General features: G+C 52.7%; 1 protein-coding gene and 1 long non-coding RNA gene across 3 annotated transcripts in view; one reads left to right on the forward strand and one right to left on the reverse strand.

Annotated features, from left to right (window-relative positions):
* Positions 1-210: 210 nt before the first annotated feature.
* On the reverse strand, positions 211-3268 carry LOC140627706 (uncharacterized). The gene is made up of 3 exons (XR_012026336.1): positions 2926-3268; positions 1087-2125; positions 211-318 (listed from the first exon to the last, which is right to left on the reverse strand). It is a non-coding gene; the product is annotated as an uncharacterized lncRNA (long non-coding RNA).
* Positions 2950-19641, forward strand: part of CD99L2 (CD99 molecule like 2) — a 94616-nt gene continuing 77924 nt past the window's right edge. For both annotated transcript variants that reach the window (XM_072816232.1, XM_072816233.1), the window contains exon 1: positions 2950-3184. In XM_072816232.1, coding sequence (XP_072672333.1) covers positions 3118-3184 — 67 coding nt within the window. In that variant the 5' untranslated portion in view covers positions 2950-3117. The remainder of the gene's footprint in view (positions 3185-19641) is intronic.

The raw sequence follows: 19641 nt of genomic DNA on the forward strand, positions 1-19641 counted from the left end.
CTCCATGTTCCATCGCAATGCAATGGAGTAGCAGCTACCTGACTGAGAGGCTCACCAAATTTCAGGCGGGACCCCAGCCTGGCAGGATCAGGGCCTCGGTGACATCACCCCTTTCAGACTCACCCTCATCTAACCAAACCAGATCCCAGATGAGTCATTTTAATAGGGAGAGTTATCTGATAGAATAACTGACCTCAGACACTTGCAGTATTTTGATTAATGGCTTTTTATTTTTTTGAGTGGGTGTCTTTTGGCGCATGGTAAACATCATCCTTTTCTGTTGGTTCTTATTCCTGTGTCTTCTCCTGTGCTCACTCCCTGTTTTGGAGAAGCACACTCTTTAGGACCCACACCATCATATATTAATATTCATCCTTGGGGTGCCTGGGTGGCTGAGTGGTTGAGTGTCTGCCTTGGGCTCAGGGCATGATCCTGGGGTCCTGGGATGGAGTTCCACATCGGGCTCCCTGCAGGGAGCCTGCTTCTCCCTCTGCCTATGCCTTTCTTTGACTCTCGTGAATAAATAAAATCTTAAAAAATATATTCCTCCTCGCTATAGCTCAATCTACTAGAATGGAGCCTGGCAAACTTTTCCTGTAAAGGGATGCGTGGAAGAGATTATGGGCTTTGCAGGATCCATGGTCTCTTCTGCAATGAGTAGACTCTGGTGTCGTAGCACAGGAGCAGCCATAGACAATACAGAAATGGGTGGCTGTGGCTGTTTCCAAAAACTTATGGACCCTGACATTTGCATGCTGGGTAATTTTCCCGTGTCACAAAATAACCTTCTTTTGATCTTTTCAACCATCAAAAGACACAAAAGCCACTCCTACTTTGCAGTCCATACAGATAGGCCGGTGGGCTGGATTTGGGTCACAACTACCCCTGAGCTGGAGAATAGTTTTGCTGCATGTTACAGCATGGCCAGTGTCTTGCTGGTGGGACTTGGGCATCTCCTCACCTCCTCATGCCTCTGCAGGGGCTCCCCAGCATATACTGCCTTCCTGGTATGGATGGGAACACTGAGGCCAAGGCACAGGGAATGGCCTAGATATCACTGAGTTGGTGGGAAAGGCGGGGGCATACCTGCAGCCTGGAGTACACAGCAACCGTTCAACGTCGCAGTAGCCAGGATTTCTTTAGGTGTTACAAGACTGGCAAGAATGCCTCTCTGTGCCATGTGTCTCAGGTCCCCCACTTTCCCCCGTAGCAATAAATCCTCAGCACAACCTTCTGGGGTCCAGCCAGTATCTCCTCCCTGGGTGGCTCCAAAGCGCATGTTCTTAGCCATTCACTCACTGGGGTTCCTAGGGGTCCTCTTGTGTCCTTGACACTGTAGAACTGTAGCTGGTTAACTCCAGAAATCTCCGGTTTGCTCTTTTCCCCTCATTGATCATTGAGGTGGTACAGGAAGTTGTCAGAAAGACAAAAGAAGGATAAAATGCCTGGACTGAACCGCGTACATAGTGCGTTCAGCAACTCCTAGCTATTTCCCTTAATTCTGCAGGTAGTTAGTGTCACAGAATAAGTAACTGCCTGAGAATCGGAACACTCACTACCCCCTTAAAGGTTTTGTTTTTCCAGTCCCAGGATGCAGAGCAACCGATGCTGGAAGTCAGGGGGAAAGATGTCGGCTCTAAGTCAGGGAGACCCCCGCCCCCCTGGTACGGCTCACTCCCAGGGGCGGGGGCCACCGGTGCGGGAGGCGGGGGGCTCTGGAGGTGCTGGTGGTGCAGATGGGAGCTGGGGCACACCGAGGGGAGGTGGCGGTAGCCGCCCTCTAAGGACGATGGGGCTCAGGGCAGCCTTTGCCAAATAATGGGGGGGGTAGCAGCCGCCCCCGAAAGGAGGACGTGGCCCACCTTGCCGAGGGAGGGCAGGGGCTGGCTCGACGCCGCCGCTCTGCCACTCTGGCGAGCAGCGGAGCTCTCTCTTTGTCCTGGAAAGCTGGCTGCAGCTGGAGCCCTCCTCGAGGGCGTTCACGTCAAAGGCTGCGGCGGGCATTTTGCTGTTCAGGGCAGTGTTGGAATCTGATTTCGCCCAACCCTGGAGATGGACTCCGTTTGCGGGGGTTCATGGGAAAGGACTGCAGCGCGTCTGTCGATCATTGAGCACGTTTTCGACTCTGCAGATGTGAACTTGCGCTTTCAGCGCATTCATCAAAGCCTCCCGGGAGCTGACCCTGTGTCTGCCGCCCCCCGCCCCCCGCCCGCCGCGCTGCGCCTCCAGGCCGCCCCCACCCCCCCGCCTCGCCGGCCCCGACGCCCCCGGCCTCGGGCTCATTTCCTCGAGACGTGCTGCTGTTTGCCAACAGCGGGCAGCCACGAAAACGGCCCTTTTCTTTCATCTCCGGACGGGGCTCCACTAGTTTCCTGCAGGGATCAGCGAGTGGGCGGGCAGCCAGCCGGGTGAAAAGCAAGCTCAGCCACAGCGGCTGGGGCAAGGGCACGGGTGCTGCGTCCCGGAGCCGCGGCCGGAGGGGCTCCCGGGGAACAGCCTTCTGCCGGGAGGACGCCAAGTCCAGAAGGGGAGCAGCCCCGTCCAAGGTCACCCGCTGGCAGAGCGCACCTGGCGTGTGCGCCGCCTGGGGTCCGGCCGCGGGCCGGGAGGACTGTGGCGCGCCGAGCGGCGATCGCCGCGCGCCCTGGCCGCCAGCCCGCGCCTCCGGCTCCTGGGTTGACACACTGCTCCGGGCCCGCAGGCTCGCCCCTCGAGAACTGGGGCGGGGGGCGGGGGACGGAGCCTGCGGGCCCCCCCGCGACGCGCTCGCGCTCGCCCCCGCCGCAACCAGGCCGCCCCACCCTCCGGGCGCCCGCGGGCCCCGCCCCTCGCGCGCCGGCCCGCCCCCCGGCCGCGGCCCCGCCCCCCGAGGCTGCGGACTCGCTCCGCCCCTCGCGCCACAGTCGCGGCCCCGCCCCGCCTCACCTGGCCCCGCCGGCGCGCCCCTCCCCCGCTCCCCGGGCTGGGCCGCGCGCGCCGGCTCTGGGCGGGGCCCTGCAGTGGCGGCGGGGTCCTCCTCCTGCGGCTCCGGCTCCTCCGTGCGCGCGCCTCCCCGACCTCCCCCTCGGGCGCTCGCGCAAACCGCGCTCCTCCGCGGCCCTCCGCCCGCTCCCAGCCATGGTGGTCTGGCGCTCGGCGGTCCTCATCTGCCTCGCTTTCTCCTTGGCCGCTCTGGTCCAGAGAGGTAAGGCGGGCGGGGGGCGCGCGGGGACCCCGCCTTGTGGGCCCGCGGGGCGGGGGCTCGGCGCCCCGCGGGCCCGTGGTGCGCATGAGCGGCCCGGCCCCCGCCTCGCGGGCCTGCGGCGGAGACTGCGGGCGGGTGGGCGGGGCTGTGCGGGCGGTGGGGGCGCGAGCCCGGACCCGCGGGGACTGACCTTGCCGCGATCGGGGTGGTCGGAGGGGGGGCCGGGACCCCTCCTGGTGCTGGGCTACAGACCCCAGGATAACTCCCCCCCTCCCCCTTAAAATCCTGAACTAGCTGTCACCACCGGTGACAACAGCTGTTCCCAGGAGATCGCTGTTGGGAAAGCCTCGTTGAGAGCGCACTCCTTGCCTTCCGCGGGGCTTCGCAAAATGTGTTTTGAGGCCACCTGCAGCAGAAGCACCTGGGGAGCTTCCTGGGCGCGTGCCCACTGCCTTTGTCAGGCTGCCTGCGGGGACGGGGTGGGGGCGGGGTGCAGCGATGTGTGGTCGGTCTCACCGCTCCCCGGGGGCTTCTGCTACCCGCCCCAGCTTTCTAGCCATCGGCGATGTTTGCCAAGGAGGTGGAGAGCGAAACGCTGTGGAATCAGGGGGGCAGGTTTCCTAGACCCTCACTACTCCGAGTGTGGTCCAGGCCCCTCCTTGGCATCACCTGGGACTTGTAAGGAATGCGGCATCTCCGGCCCCGCCCCTGACCTACTGAGTCACATTCTGCATCTTAACTAGGACCCCGGCTGATTCGCATGCACAGGGAAGTTTCAGAGGCATCTTAGAATAAATGCAGAGCGTGGTTAAAAATAGGACCTCCAATGTGTACAGATAGAATCTTCTTACACTTATTTATATCCCATCTCCACATCAGAAAAAGGTCTGAGGAAAACACTGCAGTTGAGCACAGGGTTGTGCTGAGCTCCCTGACAAGGCTGGCAAATTCAGCTCGTGAAAAACATGAGCTCAGCAAAAATAAAAAAACAAAAACAAAAACAAAAACTTTGTCCTTGCAGGGGGTGCTGGTGAGATTTATGTTACAGTATAGGGAGCACTGGAAAACGGTAGCCAGTCTAAGGCAGTTTTGCAGAAGATGCAGAAAGTGTTTCTCATGTGGGCAGCCATCCTGGACTTGATACAAGAAGAGCCATTCAGTGTTCTTCAAAGGTGTCAGGCTCTGTTCCAGACGCTGATGATGCAGCAGTGAACAAAGCTAAGACTCTGTCTTCATGGAGCTAACTTCCTCATGGGGGGAGAAGACAGGCACAGACATCCCAATCTATGTTGTCAGTGCTCTGAAGAAAAATAAAGCAAGTCACAGGGTTGGTGAATTTTCTGGTTCATGTTTCTTCTCTGGGGTTAACCTTTTAATTCTGTTACAACGCATCTGTGGGAAAGACTGTCACCTGGTTGGCTCCCATCTAAGGATAGGGAAATCTGGCAAGTGGAAGCACAGAGAAGTGGGAGAAATGATAGTCCCTTCAAGGCTACCTTCTGGAAGGTCTTCAACATGGTATGTGCATTGAGAAAGGGAGGAATACAAATGAACAGGTCTCAGATTTTCACCCTCACGTGTCATAGGAGGTGGTTTAGGAGGTGGTGGAGGAAACGGAATCATTTTCCAGATGAAACAGAGGCACAGAGGTGTGAGGTAACTTGCCTCAGGTAGCAGAGCTGAGATTTGACCCCAGGCTTGTCTGATTCCGCAGTCCTTGCTTATAAGCACCTGGAGGCTGCGCTCCTGCCTTGGGAAATTTCTCTGAACCTTGCTTGGTTTGCTCGCCCTGTTTATGCCTAACAACTATCAGGCATCTTGAGGGGACCCGGAGAGCGTCACTGTCAGATCTGGGTGCCAGGAGCATCACAGATCTGATTTTTGGTTGCCTCAGCAGTTTCGCTGATTAGGTATTAATGACAGGTCCCTGGTCACATAGCTAGGAAGAGATGGAGCCAGGATCCCACCCAGCGAACACTGCTACCTAGCGATCTTTTTACTTGTAATTAAGAGAACTGAACTGGAAGAAGCTTTTGCCTCAACGAGGGGAACTGCTTTGTGGCTCTTTTGTGCAAAATAAGATGACAGATATGGGCTTTGAATTGCTGGTCTCCGGACAGTTACAGTTTGCTGCATCAAAATGAACAAACACAAAGCAGGGGCTTAGTTAGGCATCTGCTGCCTCTCCTGGAGCCCCACAGTGGTGGATTGGGTGGGCCTAAGAGCCACTTTAGTCCTGGTCCTGGGTAGATGCACAGCCAAGAAAGACCAGCAGCCCTCAGAAAGCACATAGAACCTCGAAGCAGGACTCATTCGTGAAATCCCTTCAGGCTCTGGCAAGTTGAGACAGACTTCAGGTTTCTAGGAGTTTAAAAGGATAGTTACCAGGTCACTCCTGTTCTCATTTTGGATGGCTTTTTAGTCCAATGTGGATTTTCCTAGCTCTGAAAAATCCTCGGAGGACAAATGTTGCCTGTAGGCACCTACAGAAATAGGAAGCTGATCTTTTGTGCCATGGGGAGGAGAGTCACAGTGGTGCAGGTGGGCAGTAATGCTAATGCAATTTCCATCTTCTGAATGCCTTCCACGCACCGGGTCTTCAGCACGCCACACATATTTACCCCTCATAACCACCCTGAAGGGTTGGCACCATGACCCATTGCCTTTCCTTATGTCCATAATGGACATTTGCATATGGCCTTGAAAAGTGGTGGGGCGTCTGGGTGGCTCAGTTGCTTGAGCGTCAGACTCTTGGTTTCAGCTCCGGTTGTGAGATCGAGCCCTGCGTCGGGCTCAGCACGGAGTCAGCTTGGGATTCTCCCTCTGTCCCTCCCCCGCCTTGCACGTGTGCACATGCTCTCCCTCTTTCTGAAATAAATAAATAAAATCTTGAAAATAAAAAAGTAACTTGGTGGTAACCCATTTTCCCAGATGAAAAATGAATAGCCTGGCGAGGTTTCAAACTTGAACTCAGGTTTGTCTGAGTAACCAAAGCAGAGGTCACGAAGGTAGATACCTCCAGGGATGGGACAGGTCATAGAAGTGTGGAAAGTGGCCGAGAATTAGTGTGATTGATGGGTGTGTGGGCGAGTTGCCTGCTGCTGAGTACCTGTTCCCTTGAAGCGAAGTAGCCCAGCTGACAGAGGGAGAGTGCGGGCTGTGGTGCAAGCTTGCCCAGCACTACTGTGACCTGGGGTGAGTCACTTAACTGCTCTGTGCCTCAGTTTCCTCATTTGTAAAAGGGGGATAACCACACCGTCCCCTGCATGGAGTTGTCATGAGGACTGAATACAGATGGATAAAGTGCTTAGCACAGCACCTGGCTCTCAGTGAGCTCTGTTGGTGACTATTATTCACATTACCCAAAACATTCCAAGCCACGTTTTAAAAATACACCGTGCAAACCTTGAAAATTATATGGTGAGTGAAATGAGCCAGACACAAAAGCCCACATATTATCCCATTTATATGAAATGTCCAGAGTTGGCAAATCCATAGAGGACAAAAAGTAGATGAGTGGTTGCCAGGGGGTGGGACCAGGGAATTGGGGGATGGGGAGTAGTAGGCTCATATTTCCTAGTAGGCTCAGTTTCCTTTTGGGAAAGAACATGAAAATGTTCTGGAACTAGGTAGAGGTGATGCCTAGTAGTAGTAGGGAGTGACTGCCTAGTAGGCTCAGTTTCCTCTTGGGAAAGAACATGAAAATGTTCTGGAATTAGGTAGAGGTGATGGTTGCCCAACCTTGTGGATGAACTGAGAACCATTGAATTGTACGCTTTTAAAGGGTGAGTTGTATGGTGCATGAATTGTATCTCCATTTGAAAAAAAATATCTCTGTAGTTCAAGCAGAACAAATGAGAGTGAGGCAGCCTGTGATCCCTGGGGCTTTGTCGGGTAGGGAAGCCAGGGGAGCAGAGTGGCCCCAAGTGCTGGTGGTGCTGGGATCCAGGCAGAAGCCCTGTGGGCCTACTGGGGATATTGGGTGTGAGCCAGACAGGCCGCAGGGGCATGTGCAGAGTTGGCCCAGTGCCACATAGCCCCCCTACCCCCAAGTCTGGGAATGGTCCCCTGGGAAGACGCATCCTGCATGGGGGACTTCCCTTTCCTGGATGGCTCAGGGTTGCCATCATGTGCACCAGTTGTTGCATTGGACAGGGTCTGGGGATAATTTGCCTTTTAGTGTCACATGTTTTGATTGGTTTTTGGTCCCTTCCTTGCTGTCACAGGTCACGTCCCCATCCCCTCCATCATTTTGGACACCAGGTAACTAAAACATGTTTGTTTAATGCCCCTCTCCCACCTCCCTTCTCCTCCCTTCTCCCCCGCACCCTGAAATCACCCAAGAGCCAGCCTAAGCAGGAACTGAGGAAGGGCCTGAAGCTACCTTCAGCAGAGATGAGGATGAGGAGGCCTTTTGGCTGCTCAGAGGGGGGTATGGGGAAGACCTGGTTCTGATTCTGGTGAGTTCAGGAAAGATACCTTCCAGGTGCCCCATCTTTCTGGGTTCTTCCACCACTCGGTGTTGGTGCTTTTCCTGCTGTGCATCCACTCCTACTCTTTGCACTTGGCACGGCATCTTCTGCTGCTCTCGGGGCGCTTGGGAAGGCCTGGCTGCAGGGGGTCCTGTCTCCCCACCCAGACTTGGCTCTCCCTGAGTCTTGCTCATAAGTTCGCTGATTGGTCAGTGCTGGTTCGCATGTAAAAGCACAAAGTCATCCTAAACGTGTCCCAACTGAAACGTGTGGGAAATACTTTGATGAAGGTAAGTGTTCCAGACGGAGGTGGGTGGCAAGCTGCGGTAGGCTCCCACAGATGTCCGCGGCCGAATCTCTGACACCTGCGACTATTAGGTTACACGTGACGGAGAATTAAGGTAGCTAACCAGCTGCATTTAGATAAGATTCTCCTGGGTCATCGTGGCCAGTTGAAAGACAAGGATCCTTTAAATATGGAAAATGGAGATAAAGGAGTCAGAGCTAGTCAGCGAGGTGATACAAGATTGGACCCAAAGATGGAAGGGCCGGCAACCAAGGAATGCACATACAGTTTCGAGAAGCTTCCAGAAGGAATGTAGCCCCGCTGACACCCTGTTTTTAGCCCAGCGAGACCTCTGTTGGACTCCTGACCTCCAGAACTGTAAGATGAAAAAAACCAAAAGTGTCTTTTAAATCCGTCGAGATTTGTTGTAGCAGCAAGAGCAAACTAATAGAAAAACCGAGGGGTAGATCCTAGCCTCCTCTTCATCCTTTGGAAAAAACCAGGTCGTGATGTTTCCCTACAGTGTTTCGATTTTGCTATCCTAAATCAATTGCCAATATGCTCCGAGGTCAGGAGTTTAAACGTGCAGCAAATTGGATTGCAGCGATGTTCTCGGTGTGGCAGTGGACGTCGAGGAGCACCTGAGGGCCCTGGGAGACCGCTACATTCCTTTTGCTTGGGTTTGATTTTTTTTTTAACTACTTCCCAAGGAAATGGGAGCCCGTGCCAGCACTGCCCACCACCCAGAGGCCTTTTCCATCTCTCCCCCCCCCCCCCCAGGCCTGGTGGCTGCTTGAAGCAGAGTACGGTCTGGGGCTGCCCAGAGGACACGCAGGTTTCCCATCCGTCCCGGCCACACCTGCCACTTGGCGGAGGACGCGGTATGAGCCACCAGCTTGCCTTTCCGGCTGCACCTGCCGGCACCCTGGCCTCAGCTCAGGGTGCCTGCGCCCTCCCTCCCGAGGCAGGTGGGGACGCATACCAGCGCGGGAACGGGTGGCCCTGGGCCTCCGCCCCAGCCTCAGCCGGTTTTGAGCTCCGTTCTTATTCATTGTCTACCTACGGCTGCTCTGCTTGTAAGAAGTCACAGGATGGTTCTGGAGCTTTAAAGCCAACGAAAGCACTTGGAGAACCGTGGTTGAATTCCACGGAGAGTGGTGCCCCTGCTCCGTGAACATCTGTTTAAAGGAGAGGCTAGACAACATCTGGCTGGCAGTGCCAGGTGGTTCATTTGGGATGACTTTCCAAATCAGAGCCGGTCCCCTCAGCAGGGAATACCGTTGCGGTGCGGAATTCGTTACCACCAAAATAGTGCCCGGGCTCATTTCGACATTCTTCTTTTTATTGCTGCTTCAGCTCGCCTGGGATGATGGAATTAACCCAGAGCCTGCATTCCAGCGTGACCCCACCGTGTGCTGGTGACAGTTGCCTCATCTGCACCGAGGGGCTGCTGATCTGTGCTTTGTTGGCCTCACAGAATTGTGGGAGTAGCCCATTCATTGCTAATGCAAACAGGTGGTGTGTTGTCGAGGTATTATTAGCAAAGTTCGGCTCCCTCGGCAGACCCAAGAAGGCAAAGAGGCCACCTGCCTTGAGGGGGTTCTGTGGGAATTAGGGGGTTCACGTTTCCAAAAGCCTCTACTTGGCCCGGACTAAAATGCCCCTGAATTCGGGGGTGGGGCTCAGAGTCCGAACATGGAGCTCTAATTCAGTTGCTCTTTGGAGCCCTTTGGCGGCCTGCAGAGTCCTGGGCTCTTGGGCAGGAGCAGTCCCTTTTTTACTTTTCATCACTCACTCCTTTGGCTCCTCACGCCCCAGCTCAAAAAATTCAGGAGTCCAAAGGAGTCCCTAAGAAGAAACCAGCAAAAAACATGTTTCAGCCTCTTATTCCTCACCTACAACATACCACGTGGACTTGCAGCTTGGGGGCTGCCTGCCTCTCCCCTGAAGGTGCGCCTGGCCAGGGTCAGCAGTGGCTTCCTGTTGCTAAACCCAAAGGACACCTGCCACCCTCTGATCACGCCCTCCCCCTGGAAGCGCTGTCTCCCAGGCTCCTTCCCTCTGACCTCTGGGCCTTGCGGGAGTGCCTCTGGTGTAGTCCTTGGTGGCTTTGTTTTTTTTTTTGAAGGTTTTATTTATTCATGAGAGACACAGAGAGGCAGAGAGAAAAGCAGGCTTCCTGCAGGGGAACCCGATGTGGGTCTCGATCCTGGGTCTCTAGGATCACACCCTGGGCTGAACGCAGGCACTAAACCGCTGAGCCACCCAGGCTGCCCTGTTTTACCTCTAAGTAGAGGTGGTAAAACTCTACTTAGAGCACTTCCCCAGTGCTTTCACCAGTTTTGTGGCTTCAACTTAAATTCCATCTGCGTGCTTGTGAGTCTTCTGTTTCTGTCCCCAGCCCTGATAGTGCTTTGTGTCCGTCGTCTCTGTGGCGGTGGCAGGTGCCCTGCTAGTGATGAGGCTCTCGAAGTCCTCTAGCTCAGGTGGCCCCAGCCACCCACGGATCCTGCCCCTGCCCCCAGGGCCCCAGGCCTCCCCATCCTCCCTGTAATCTGGCAAGCATGGGGTTCATGCCCTGTGCAGCTGTGTTAAATTATTTTGACTTTTACCCCTGCTGGCAGGCATCTCAGAAGGACCCTGTGCACACCTGGGCTTCCGCTTACCCCCTCCCACCTGAGTAACTGGCAGCCCCATCCTGCTGGTGGCTTTGGCCAGTCCTCCAGAGCCCTCTGTCACACCCCATATCTGATCGGTCTGCAGATTATGCTGCCGTGATCACCCTTGGAATCATTCAGACTCCCACCTCTTCTCTCCTCCTCCCTGGCTCCCTCTCTTAGCTGGGCCACCAATCTCCCTTTGGAGCCCTGGCAATGACCTCCCAAGTGATGTTCACTCCTGTGCCCTACATTTTGGTCTCCACGCAGCACCCAGGTGATCCAGAAACCTAAGTCATCCTGTCCCTCTGCCCAGAACCTTCCTATGGCTTTGAACTGTAATGAAGATCAAATGCAGGCCCTTCTTGTGGCCTATAGGTCCCAACAGAACGGGGCCTACTTGTCCTCTGGCCTCAGCTCCCACCCCTGCCCAGGGCTGGCTCTAGTAGGCCAAACATTCCTCTCTGCTAGAAGGTCCATCCTCAGATAAGTGCATGTCCTCTCTTTCACTTCTTCCCAGACGCCCCCACCTTAGGCTGACCCTGACCCCATACCCTTGTACCCCCTGCCGGCTTGAGTTTGCTTTTCACTTGTCATCCCCAGATGTTCTGTCTACCTGCTCCCTTGCCTACCATCTTGTCTCTGCCACTAGACTTTTCCTCCATGAGGGAGGGGACTTGCTTTTTGTCTGCTTTGTCCCCAGGATCTAGAACAATCCTTGGCACAGGGACTGGGCAGGAAATGGATGGCATGCTTGGACACAGCAATTGAGCATCTAATTAAAGGGCTATTTACAGGATCTAGGTGGCGTTAAGGGAGGCCAATGAAGGGTGATGAAGCAACACAGGGAGTGTTTGCCACCTGGGGCATCAAGGGGAGGGGGCGGTCCTGGCATCCGGGGCCCATGACGCTGTAGAGCTGGGTGGGCCTCCTGCAGGTGGGAGCTCAGACAGCAAATGCTGCATGTCTCCCCCCACCCCGAGTCTTAGTTTCTGCCCCCCGACCTCGTGCCTAAACCCATGGGTCCTGTGCTTGTACACAGGTGCCGGGGACACCGCAGCAAACTCTGGGTGATGCCACCGATAGTTTTAATCTGAGGAAAATGCATCATGTGTGTCAGCACAGAGACTACCACTTGGAATGGGTTGGAACTCAGTACTTCATAAGCAGAGCCATGTGGTATTTCTTCTGGTTTGGGGGTGCAGCGAAAAAGCCGCAGAGGGCAGCTGCAAGGAACTTACAGACCTGGGAGCAACTATTCGTGGTGCCCGTGGCCTGTGTTCTAGAAGTGGCACCGGCACTCCATCGATGCCGCAGTGCTGACTGCCTAGAAGGCCCTCAGCCCCCTTCTCCCCCTGCTGAAGGCTGTTTGCCCCCCCAGGGCAGGTGGCTGCCTCCACCTGCTGGGGTCCCAGTGCCCCACATGGGCCCTGGCCGGGTAACCGCTCATTCGTGGGGTGGCAGAGAAGGCCTCCCTTGTGCCCTGACTTCTGGTCTGCTTCGGCCCTTCGGGTCCCTTGACGGCTCGTGGTTTTTTTTCACATCGAGAGGTGCTGGTGTGTCCATCAGCGGATGGACGCTTGGGCTGTTTCTACCCTTTGACCACCGAGCATCGTGTTGCTATGACCGTTTGTGTCAGTGTGTTTGATCACCTGCTCTTGGGTCCGTGGAGTGTGTCCCCAGCGCGTGGCCTTTGAGGACCTAGCCTGGGAAGTCGCGCAGCGTCCCTTTTGCTGCACCCTGTGGGCTATGAGTCACTTAAGGATAGTCCACATTCAAGGTGAGCACATCTCTCTCCCTTCTTGTTGGGAGCACATCAAAGAATTTTGAGCCACGGTTTAAAACTGCCACACAGATGCACTGGGGTTTCGAGATCCCGATGGAATGCTGCCTCCTTCGTGGAGATATTAACTGCTTATAGCTCTGTCATGACGCGTCCCTCTCCGACTTCCGGTTCTTTATGAAATAATTGCCATTTTGCATGTCCTCGTGCTTTCCCCTCTGCATCTGCCTCTTCCGTTGACGCAACGCTGCTGTCATGTCATCGGCTCTCAGGGTGTTTCTGCACTGAGGGGGCTGGACTAGCTGGCTCCAAGGGTCCTTCCCGCCCTGATGTTCTGGCAGCTTGACCTGACCCTATTTGCACAGGCTTTCCCGGTGGGAGGGGGAGCTCAGTGCCCAGCCTGCAGCTCCCTTGGAAGTGCTTGCAGAATGGGAGATTCAAGGGCTTTGGATTATCTCCTTAAGGCAGGCCAGCCTGGGCATTTGCTTTTCTCCCCCTCTGACTATTTCTACTCGGAGAAGAGTCACAGGGTTGAGCGCTTTCTGTCCTGGGTAGACTGTTGAGCAGAGTCCACCATGGCACCATTGACATTGGAGGGGGATGATTCACTGGGAGTGGGCTGTGCTGCTCATTGTAGAATATTTAGCAGCATCTTTGGCTTCTGCCCACTAGATGCCAGTAGCACACCCCACCCCACCCCCAAATCTTGCCGACCCAAGATGATTCCAGACATTGCCCAATGTCCCCCGGGGGCAGAACTGTCCCAGGTTAAGACCCACTGCCTGCTGTAGAGACAGACATATTCTTTGTAATTCCACCCTCTGTTTTCAGTATTCCTCATGAGCCCCTAAAGTTTTCTGTCCTTGTCATGTGGCTTCCATTTAGACCTGTTGGAATCAATCTGATCACAGCTAATCTGTGGATTGGTGTTCGCTTGAGCTGACTCTAGGCTCATCTCAGCTATATCAGCTCTGTCACCAGTCTCCTTAGGTAGTTGCTGTGGGCACAGATTTCCACAGATGGCTCATCCCATCCAGTGTGTGTTGATTCTCATTAGTTGCAGTTTTAGTTGGTGACCCTGTCTTTTTAAATACGTTTTAGTTTTCAGAGAACCGGCAAGGTGCAAATGAACAGAAAAATGAGCCGAAGACTTGACCAGGGAATTCATAAAAGAGGAAATCAAATAGGACAACAAACATATGAAAAGATGTTTAACCTCATTAGTAATCATAGAGCTGCAAATTAAACTATAATAAGATAAAATTACATACCCTCCAGTAGGCTAAAAATTATAATAACGTCTGACAATACCAGGTGTTCACATGGTTGCAGGAGTGATATGTGTTCTGTGGTCAACTTGGAAAGTACAGAAAAGTGTAGAGAAAATGCAAACCCTGTAACGTAGGGGTAGGCAGTGTTATCCTATTGGAATATAGCATTTAAAAATATCTACTCTGCCGAAATACAAATTGCATGCTTTTGGTATTGAACCATGCATATAGCTATTACCTTTACTGTGAAATATAATGTAGATACAGAAAAATGAGTGGGGCCTTTAATGAGTGAGTATAAAGTGAAAATATCTGTCCTCACCAAGCGGGCTGAGAAACAGAATGTTGACGAGATCCTGGTAGGCCTCCGTGTGCCCCGTCTTGATTACAGTCCCCACTCCCCAACAGAGGTGACCCCTAGCCTGATTCCTATGCAGTCATTTTCTTTTATACTTCTGCCACCTGTGTCTGTGCCCCTAAATAATACAGTTTAGTTTGGGGGGCCTGGGTGGCTCAGCATTTGAGCATCTGCCTTTGGCTCAGGGCATGATCTCGGGGTCCTGGGATCGAGTCCTGCATCAGGCTCCCCACAGGGAGCCTGCTTGTGTCTCTGCACACCCCCCCTGTATGTCTCATGAATAAGTAAATAAAATCTTTAAAAAAATACAGTTTAGTTTGGCCTTTGAACCTCACAGAAATGGAATCACACTGTATGTCGCCTTTTGTGTTTTGTCCCCCACCCCACATTGTTAATGATCTGTTGTGTGTGTCTGTAGTTCTTTCTTTTTCGTGGCTCTGTTACTTTGCTGTTTGAATATACTGTAAGTTTTTGTCATGCATTGTCTTATTGATGTATATTTAGAGAATTTCCAGTTTTTGACCACTTCAAGCAATGCTGCCATGAGCATTCTTGGGCAGATGGATGAAAGCTTCTCTGGGAACGTGGTTCTCAGACTGCGGTCTGGGGATTCTTGGAAGGCCCTGGAGACGTTTTCAGGGGGTATAGGAGTTCCACTTGTTTTCACAGTAACAGTAAGATGTGAACTGCCTTTTGCACCCTCCTTTTCTCATGAGTGTACCGTTGAATTTTCCAGAATTGATGTGACCTGCGCTCTCATTGCTCTGATGGCTAATGGGATGTGTTTTTGTGTAGTCTTGTGTTTTAAAGTTTCTCAGCTTCAATTTCTGATATCCCAAATATCAATGGATATAACCCCCTTAAGCACAATATTTTTCAGATTCTCATTTTTTTTTTTTTAGTACATAGAGTCCACCAAAAAGTCTGAAAATTGCTGTTCTGAGGTTATACTTAGTAGCATTTCTGGGTTATATAGTATTTGTAATTACAGTGTTACAGGTGATGCTACATTGTCTTCCAAAGTGGTTGTACCAGTTTATCTTCCTATCAGTGGTGTATAAAAGTTTCTGTTGTACCAGCGTCACCAGCGCTTGGTATTGTCAGACTTCAGTATTACATTAACTACTAGTGAGTCTGTAATTTAATATTATTGTGGTTGGATTTCCGTCTCTCTGTTTACTAATGAGGTTGAGCATCTTTCTGTATATTGCCCAATTTGATTTCTTCTTTTATGAACTGCCTGGTCATTTCTTGGCTCATTTTTCTATTTTTCTATGGTTCTCATGATGCTTTATTTCCTCTTGTGCTTGGCTATTCTTAGCTGTCTACTTACTGCTTATTGTCCTTGAAATATATATGTGAGGATTCTTTGAAGTCTAGGATAGATGTGCCTTCTCACAGAGATTTGTATTTGATTTTTGTCAGGCGCCTTGGGATGTTCTTAACCTGAGATTCTCCTAAAACTAGTTCCTTACCTTTCCCCCTCCTTCCCCCCAGCACTGACGCAGCCTTTCTTGCAGTCCTCAGGAGGCTGAACCTAGGAAGGGCAATTTTGTTTCTGAGTCACCCTTATCTCAAGGGCGTAGCCCTTTGGGGTCCCAGTTTAATGTTGGGAGAATTTTCTGTTACATGTGCTTGATCTGGGTGGCCACAGGGCCAGGTTAGAGACCCTTTTGCCTGACTCGAAAGACTGTGGAAACAGCGAATTTATCCCAACGGGCAAGTGCCTTCAGGGCAGACAGTTGAGTGCATGTGGTGGTTTTTACCATCTTGTCAGTTCTTCAGTGCTTTTAAGGGGATGGTTTTTTAAAAATTTATTTTAATTATTTTTAATTTATTTTCTTAAGATTTTATTTATTCATGAGAGACACACACACACACAGAGGCAGAGACAGAGGGAGAAGCAGGCTCCCTGTGGGGAGCCCGATGCGGGACTCAATCCCAGGACCCCGGGATCACAACCTGAGCCAGAGGCAGATGCTCAACCACTGAACCACCCAGGTGCTCCTTAAGGGGACATTCTTAAAATCAACTATTTTGGTTGTTTTTAACTGGAAGGTTAGTCCAAATAATCTATCCTGCCATTACTAGAAACGCAAATTGATAGGTATCTCGTGTGTGTACGTTTATCTTAATTATCTACATAACCTTATATTTTCTTGAATAAAGGTGTTTTGAGTGTCTGATTTCTGATTGATCTTGCCGTGGGCTCCAGGTCTTTGCTGTGACAAGTGACACATCAGTAAATACCTGCATATGAGATATTGGGCCCAGGATAACAGCACCTGACCTTGGCATGGCCGGGACAGGCGGGAGAGACCAGGGCTGAACTCGGGGCTCCGCTGGTGCCAGTGGCCGTGACTGGTGTCGCCCACGCAGGTGGAATGGCCCAGGTGTGTGCAGCTGGCCTGTCCCCCAACCCCTGCCTCAGTCTCCTCCGTGAGGGGGGGGAGACGGGCGCTCGCACCAGGCGTGTGAGCCACCGGCTGGATGGCGGGGCTGGAAGGAGTTGTGCCGGAGCCCAAAGGAAGCCGGTGAAGGAAATCCGGGTTCCTGGGGCCCCCGAGGGCCTGGCCCAAGTCCCATCTGCCCGCGCCCGCGATCACCGCAGTTTGAGGCCTGCGGCTGCAGCACAACCGTGCCCCAGGACGCAGCCAGCACCTGCCGGCCCCCTCCCTGAGGGGCTGCTTGGGTGCAGGGCACCCTGTCGGGGCTGGGCCAGCGAGATGACCCAGGCCCTGCTTGGCTGCAGGGCGCTCCCAGTCGATCGGGGCCGGAGGGCGTGTTCTCCTGCCAGCCTTGGGGATGGGCAGGGACAGAGGACGGAGTGTCGGGACAGGGGTGGACGGTGGCGGCTGGAGCCTCTGCCGCAACCGAGTGGGGACTGTGCCACATGGCAAAGGAGGAGGAGTTGGCCAAAGGCCCCGAGGAGAGCAGGAACGGGTGGCACAGGGCTGGCCAGCAGGCTCTGCAGGGGGGCTGGCCTGGGGACTCAGGCCGGGGCCGAGAAGCCCCTGGACAGCGCAGTTTCCACGGCAGGATGCACGCGCTCTTGTCCAGAGCGGGCATGGGGTTACCTTTAGTAAAGCGAAGGGGTCGAGGATGTTTGGGACTAGGGAGGAAGTGAAGGGCTGAGGGCAGGATCTGGAGGGTCCCTGGGCCGCAGATGCCAGCCTGGGGCCTAGTCCAGGGCGGCTTGGGAGAAAAAAGAGAACGTAGCCACTGCCAGGCAGCTCCACTCTGCTCCATGGCTAGGAGGGAATGTGCTAGAAACCAGGAGAGGACGGCCTCCAGGAAAGACGCAGCAGCTAGGTTGACTGCAGCCTCAAAAGAGGAGGGAGGGCGATCTCAAAGTGAGGGTGGTGGTGGGTGTTTTGGGTGGCCCCGATCTTCCCTCTAGAGTAGGAGACACGGGCAGAAAATCCCAGAGGGACTTGCATGTGGCCACAGTTGGGACCTTTACGTCCGCTGCCTTTGAAGCCCAGAAGCCTCCATGTAGCGGCCTGCTTGCTCTTCTGCATTTTAACACCGTTGCGTTTTTTCCCCATACCACACAGTTGAGTGGTTTTAGTATATTTGTAGAGTTGAGCAACCATTAGCACTACGGAATTTGGGGAACACCTTTTTCTTTTCTTTTCTTTTCTTTTCTTTTCTTTTCTTTTCTTTTCTTTTCTTTTCTTTTCTTTTTTCTTTTCTCTTTTCTTTTCTTCTCTTTTTTCTTTTTCTTTTCTTTTCTTCTTTCCTCCCTTCCTTCCTTCCTTCCTTCCTTCCTTCCTTCCTTCCTTCCTTCCTTCCTTCCTTCCTTCCTTCCTTCCTTCCTTCCTTCCTTCCTTCTATTCATGAGAGACAGAGAGAGAGGGGCAGAGACACAGGTAGAGGGAGAAGCAGGCTCCCTGAGGGGAGCCTGATGCGGGACCCGATCCTGGGACTCTGGGATCACGCCCTGGGCCGAAGGCAGATGCTCAACCACGGAGCCACCCAGGTGCCCTGGGAATACCTTTTCACCTGGAAAAGAAACCCCATACCCATTTACCAGTCCCTTTCTGTCCGCCGCCCGCCCTGGCCACCACCCATCTCTGTGGATATCTATCTCTGTCTCAACATTGCACATAAACCGAATCATCCGATATTTGTCCTCTTGTAACTGGTGTCTTTCCCTTAGCACAATGTTGGCCAGGTTCTTCCACGTTCTAGCATGCGTCCGCACCTCATGCCTTTTTATGGCTGAAGAGTATTCCGTTGTGTGGGTGTTCGTTCTCTTCATCTCCTGGCTTATAGACATTCGGGTTTCCACTTGTTGTCTGCGAAGGATGCTGCATCCTCTCACATGCTTATTGGCTCATATCCTTGAGTGGAAGTCCCGGGCACAAAGGGTGTTAAATTGGGGAGCAGGAGGCCTGGAGCGAACCCTGACCCTACCCCAGCTCCCGGTGGGTGCTTCCCATTTCTTTCCTTGATTCTTCCCACTCGGCTGAGAGCCTGCTCAATTTTGCCTCTACCCTGCAACAGCTCTGCCCCCTGCCTCCCCTTGCAAACGATACCCCTTCTCTTGCCTTCACATTTCTACTCTCTGCACTTCCTGGATTTTTCAAACTGGAATGTGGCTTCTGTCATCTGCCCTGCCCGTGTAGTGAAGGGTTTCACTAAGGCCACCAGGTTCCAAACCACTGATGCTGGAGACCTGTCCAGGGGGAGTGGAAGGAGAAGGAAGAGGATGACTCTTCTTTTTTTTTTTTTTTTTTAAGATTTATTTACTTATGACAGAGACGGAGGCAGAGACACAGGGAGAAGGAGAAGCAGGCTCCCTGCGGGGAACCCAATGTGGGACTCGATCCCAGGACCCTGGGATCATGCCCTGAGCCAAAGGCAGATGCTCAACCACTGAGCCACCCAGGCACCCTGAGGATGACTCTTACAATGGACTTATTTGGGAATATGCGTACAGGGAGCCTCTTGAATTAGTTTAGCAGAGAAGCGGCCAGTGGAAGTAGTGGGGCATAGAAGTGATAAATGCGATGGGTGGTGTGAAATGTTTAGCTGAGTCCCGCCCAAACCATGAGCCCCAAAGGCCTTTGGATTGATGTTGGGGATGAGCATTGTCGGTGATGCAACTGGGTCATTCAGGTACTGCAATTTAAAATGTATTTAGATGTTGCTCTGATTTAAATATTGCAGAAATTGCAGAATCTGATAGAGCAGGTCTTTCTTAAATTACTCTTTTTGTGAAATGTCCTATTTCCCTGTGTGTTCCATCCACGTGTACTTTAGGGTCAACTTTTCAAATAAATGATAAAAAGTGCATTGGGATTTTGATTGGAATCGCATTGACTTGGAGAGCCAATTTTTATTTCTTTCTCTCTTTTTTCTTTTTCACAGCACTGAATTTTCCAAGTCACACAAGGCATCCTTCTCTATCTAGTTTCGTGTTCTGTTTGAGTTTTATAACTTCATGTTTATGATTCATATTTCATGTTACTTATTCCCGAGTGCTTTATAGCATGTCCTCCTTGTAAATGGTGTCTTCTTTTCCCATTAAATTTCCTAAGTGATGGTGGTTGGGATCTGAGAAAGCTACTGCTTTTTGTATATGTTTTCATTACCAGCCACCTTCCCAAACCATCTTTTTATTT

Source organism: Canis lupus, chromosome X, assembly GCF_048164855.1.
Source record: "Canis lupus baileyi chromosome X, mCanLup2.hap1, whole genome shotgun sequence".
Taxonomy (NCBI): Eukaryota; Metazoa; Chordata; class Mammalia; order Carnivora; family Canidae; genus Canis; species Canis lupus.